This window comes from Montipora capricornis, chromosome 2 (assembly GCF_036669925.1).
Source record: "Montipora capricornis isolate CH-2021 chromosome 2, ASM3666992v2, whole genome shotgun sequence".
Taxonomy (NCBI): Eukaryota; Metazoa; Cnidaria; class Anthozoa; order Scleractinia; family Acroporidae; genus Montipora; species Montipora capricornis.
In genome coordinates, this window is record NC_090884.1 from 43,959,587 (window position 1) to 43,964,586 (window position 5,000).

The window sequence follows — 5,000 nt, forward strand, 5'->3', positions numbered from 1 at the left end:
TGTAGCTCTGTGAATTTGTAAATTGCTTCTTTGTTCATGTTCCATAGAGAAAAGATGTTGTCAATGTATCTTTTCCAAATGAGTGCTTTGTAAGGACTTTGGTTGATGATATCTATCTCAACTTCCACCGGGAAAAGCAAAAGATAATGCCATTTAATGATTCTTGTTCCCATTGTGGTTCCATGTGCTTGCTTTCTCATTGAAATGAAAAGAATCTTCTGTCAAGATAAGTCTTAGCATGACCCTCTCATGCTACATTACCCATGGCATTAGAAACCTCTCAAAAAGCCAAAGAACTCATCAATCCTCACCATCATGGAGACCTGTTTTCTGCTGAGTCATCAGCATTTTTCTCAAAAGTTGCAGGACATTTCAGGCATGCCTCTATATCCAAAACTGTTAACTGTCCCTTGGTTGACATTGGTGAGAAGTTTTATGCTTTTATGAAAAAACGCACAACTCCTCTGAGATTGAGATTGAGTACTAGACTAATAAGAGACCACCACAATTTTTCACTGGCCATTTGTTACAACTTTGTATGTACGATAAATCTTGTGGGAGTTGAAGTAGCTGTAGACTCTGCCTATAACAGGTTAGAACTTACAGTGGGACGTGCCTTACTGTGGCAACCTAACAAAGTGTTTACAAATTATCCACCAATAAGGGTTTGAAAATTTGATTGACAGTCACGCCACCTTGCAAAGATCGTATGGTTGAAAATTGAACACCATTGCGTGGGTTGTTGAGTTGACATATTTACATGTAGTTGTCAAATATGAAAGTTTGTTGGGTGGACACAGTAAGACGCTATTGGCTGAGCTATTGGCTCAAAATACAAAAAAGAATAAATAGTAATAATAAATACATAAATAAATAAATTATACACAATCACTCTGTCAAAAGTCCTGATAAATTATTGTGTTTCATATTATTGTTTCACTGTGCATTAAATTGTTTTCTACATCTCTACGACAATCTTTTCGCCTAAATCATCCTTTTCACACATCGACTTCTCATAAGACTCCACCAAGTGCACTGATTACAACTGGCATAACGTTGATCCTATAACCGACTCAAGTGTTTCCTCAATTCAAATGAGAGCAACCAGACAATTTCATTTGTCAATGATGGCGGTTTAGGAGTCAATGAACTTACGCCTAAAGAACCAAATAAGCATACTGCACATTAACTTGAAGTTGATGAGTCTTATTTGGCAACTGAATAGTAAGAATTAATTTCCAAAGGCAACCTGAATTGGTTTGTCTCATTCTTGTTTAATTAATGGGACATGCATAAGCCGCTGTTTAATTACAAGCGCATTAAGGATCATGAAGGATTTATTCAAATGTGCCAAATAAAGGGCCAAACACATTGAATGAAAGCAAGAAATTTGGTGCTTTGGTACATTGAAGAAATAATTACAAGAACTGTGCCGTCTTTATTAATAAGATTACAATTTCCTTTTCTTTTTAGTCTTTTAAAGTTCTGGACTTCTCCATGCATGCAAAAAGGAAGGAAGAAATTCTCCTTCAGAAGGATTCATAAAAATAAAGAACTATAGGTATAATATATTCACTACAAATTGGAAGCAAAAACAGGGGAATCAACACATTCAATGAAAACTGTCATTTTTATGATTTATCACCTGGATGAATTTATGGTTTAAATAGCAAAACTGTGTCACCTGACTAAAACTCAGATAGTTCTAGCAATTAGGTATGGCTTTGAGCCAAAAACTATTCCCCTGATCATTATGGAACAATGTTTCAGAGTCACTTTGACACTGCGACAGGTTTGTGTTTTTTCCCATTACTAAATTCTTAAGTTTACACAGCCATCTAAGCACAAGTCACCAAATGTCCACCCTTAATAAATTCGAGTATGACCAAAAACAGTGAAGGAATCGAAACTTGGCTTCTGCCTTTTTTCCACACTTGGACAAAAAAAAAAAAAACTAAGAAAGAGATCACTGGTGTGAATTCTGCTATTTACTCAGCTTCATATTCAAAACAAGCTTGAAAATAAAGAGAAGCAGCCATTCCAAAATCACCAAGCCATTTGAAGCATTTTCAATCTTACTTTTGGTAGATTATTTTTCAGAAAATGCTTAAGTAATGTTAAAGAAAAAAATAAGGCGCTTACGCTTTGCTTTCCAAGTCTTCAATATCAAGATTCTACTGGAAAATTAGCCACAAACAAGACATTTGAATAACATGAACCCTTATGCAACAACAAAGTTAGTTCTTAACTTATTTCAAAGATTCCCAACCTTACCGTCTTTAGTTGGACAGAACACTTTTAGTCACACTACATGACCATGTGCCCTGTTCTTAGCGTACTAAAGAAATGATTTCGATGACTTTATTCATTTTCATTTAATTCATCGAAAGGGAAGCATACCGGACGTTATCCCTATTAGGGTATCCGCCCGCAGTCAGATGTACATGTAATTGACTGAGAGTCCATTTTGATGAGGGAGGAAAACCAGAGCACCCAGAGAAAACCCTAGGAGTCAGATTGAGATTGACTGAAACTCAGCCCACATACGACCAGAGGCCGGGGTTGAACCTGGGTTACAGAGGTGGGAGGTGCAGTTAATTGATAACTGCTAACCCACTGCTGACTTTCAACTTCTTGACATTTCACTTTTTTTATGAATGAGAAGGAAGAAGAAGAAGAAGGAAATGACCACTGAAGTTTTGAAATAATTATATTTTGACAAAATTTAATATCTACTGCTTCAAAAGCTGGAAATGTTAAAAAAAACTCGTATAAACATTACTGCCAATCACTGAAGACTCCAAACAGCTACTCTGAGGAGACCAACTACAGAGATCACCTTTCTCCGTAAAGTCACCAGTGTAAGATTATTACATCCTATATTTTAAAATTTCTGGAGAAATAAGGAACACAACCTAAAGTGATAATATGTTTTAGCTCCCCTATTGTCTTCTATCTTGCATCTCAAAGAACTCCATTATTTTTCAATTTAATTCCAGAATAGCTGACAATACTGTGCTTAGTAAGCTTAGGTTGAAGGGAAAAAAACCCAGAAAACTGGTTCTACAAGGTGAACCTCATTTTCATGACAGAAGGAAAAAACACCAACCCATTTAACCCTAGATACAGTTGGTAAGCAGTCAGATTTTTTCTTTCGTTTGATAATTTGATGGTTCCAACAGAAAAAAAAAGACAGAAAATATAACTGATTTGCATAAAGTGATGTTTGCAGGTTCGTTCTTCCCCACAGTGCATGATCTTACGCAATGTTACAACAATCATAAAAGCTTCATATAAAAATGTAACTTGTTCGCAAAACGAGGTGTTCTCGCTTTAAAATAAATAATTTACCACCGTGCAATTTTGACTGGAAAGAGAATTTACACTAAAATTAATAACGATTAAAAAAATCAATGCAATTTTCCATTTCTGGTGTTGGTTGGAGACATCATATCCAAAAAATTGAACTGGATCGGGATTCTACTTATTCATGTATGCAACTTATTTGTATCCTCCTTCCTTCAGATACCATGCGGGATGTGATGTGTACGTAAACCATCGAATACCTTTTCCCTCAAGGTCAAACTGTGAATGTACAAATTCAGATTTCTTCGAAAGGTTGCACGTGAAATATATCGTGTCGTTCGTTTGTTTACCAAGGGCCAGAGCGTTTTTCTCGTCTTGGTAGGTCGAATTTTTCGTCCATGTTCGACGAAAACTGCAACCCTTGTACTGAAGAAAGAACAGAAAGCATCCACAACAAAACAATCCGCCGAAAACACGTCAACCGTGTGCAGATTTTCAAAGTTAAGAAGGTCAGACTTGAAACACCGACTTTTTGAAGCGCTTTTGCGAACGCAAAACACCGGTTCTTCTAGGTTTCCATATTGACGGAACTTGTGTATTAGACGCGGTGAAGACTTGATCTACTTCAAGCAAGGGATATATATCTATGTATACATTTCAAAACGACCAAAAAATTAACTTCCAACTCACTTAAGTCGGCAATGACCTCTCGGAGGCTTACGCAAGAAACTCTAAGTAAAGAAAGGACACAGACCATCTCACGCAACGACATCTTTTGTAAATAAAAAATTGCTAAATTTTTTGCACTCCCTTGGAGTGGAAAAAACCGGAATGAATTTGGTGGACATTTTTCCCCCAACAAGGATATAAAAGACATAATGAAGGGAAAAAACAGTTGAATTTCAGTTTGATGAGTGAAATGTGAAAAGCTTGGATCAAAACACGGGAAAAATGTTTCGAATGTACAACCCAGGCTTCATTTCGAAAATGAACATCTACACTGAAATATGAACAAAATACAAGACTTCATTCTCGGACGCAAAATGAAGGCAATTTGATCCGATTCACAGCGCAAAAGAGCCACACATCCGCCACCTTTTAAGGGTTCGAAAACAGAATAAATGCCGGGAAATGCTTCACATCATCCCTAAGAGTCTCGAACCCTCAAGTCAAAGTTTTCAAGAAACAAACGAAGCTCAGGTTAAATCTCACCTGCATTGGCGCTTGATATAACTTCATAGGTCCTAATGAAACTTCTCTACTCTCACCCTGCAAAAACAGCCGCACAAAAAATTATCAACGGATCTCGCGAGAACGAATAGACAAATTGTGACGAAAAGGTTAACGGAGTAGTTTTTGATCGCTAACGTAAAGTCGGTAGTCGAACAGGAAAATATCAGCCTTTTACCTTCGAAGTTTCCATAGTTCTCGTATCGTACGTTTGGGTTTCTGCTTCGATAGAACTGCCTCTATGTGAATTTTGACCCTTTTTGTTAATTCCACGATTGCGAGATGAGGAAGAAGAAGAAATATGTGAACCAGAATCTGAACTAGTACGAATATGGCCGACAATCTCACTTGGTGAAGATGGTCGCGGTCTTGGACTTGATCCTTCACGAATTTCGTCTCTACAATAAAATACTCCAGATTGTGAGACGTGGATGCTAGGAGCACAGCCCATTTATAGGGCTTAT

At 37.1% G+C, this 5,000-nt stretch overlaps 1 protein-coding gene across 4 annotated transcripts in view; it reads right to left on the bottom strand.

Moving 5' to 3' along the window:
• The window catches only part of LOC138023064 (high affinity cAMP-specific and IBMX-insensitive 3',5'-cyclic phosphodiesterase 8A-like), a 52,172-nt gene that overhangs the window by 46,826 nt on the left and 346 nt on the right, over nucleotides 1-5,000 (bottom strand). For all 4 annotated transcript variants that reach the window (XM_068870109.1, XM_068870115.1, XM_068870104.1 and 1 more), the window contains exons 1-2: nucleotides 4,715-5,000; nucleotides 4,519-4,575 (exon numbers count right to left, since the gene is read on the bottom strand). The exon at nucleotides 4,715-5,000 is cut by the window's right edge. In XM_068870109.1, the coding sequence (XP_068726210.1) occupies nucleotides 4,519-4,575; nucleotides 4,715-4,987 (330 nt within the window). In that variant the 5' untranslated portion in view covers nucleotides 4,988-5,000. The remainder of the gene's footprint in view (nucleotides 1-4,518; nucleotides 4,576-4,714) is intronic.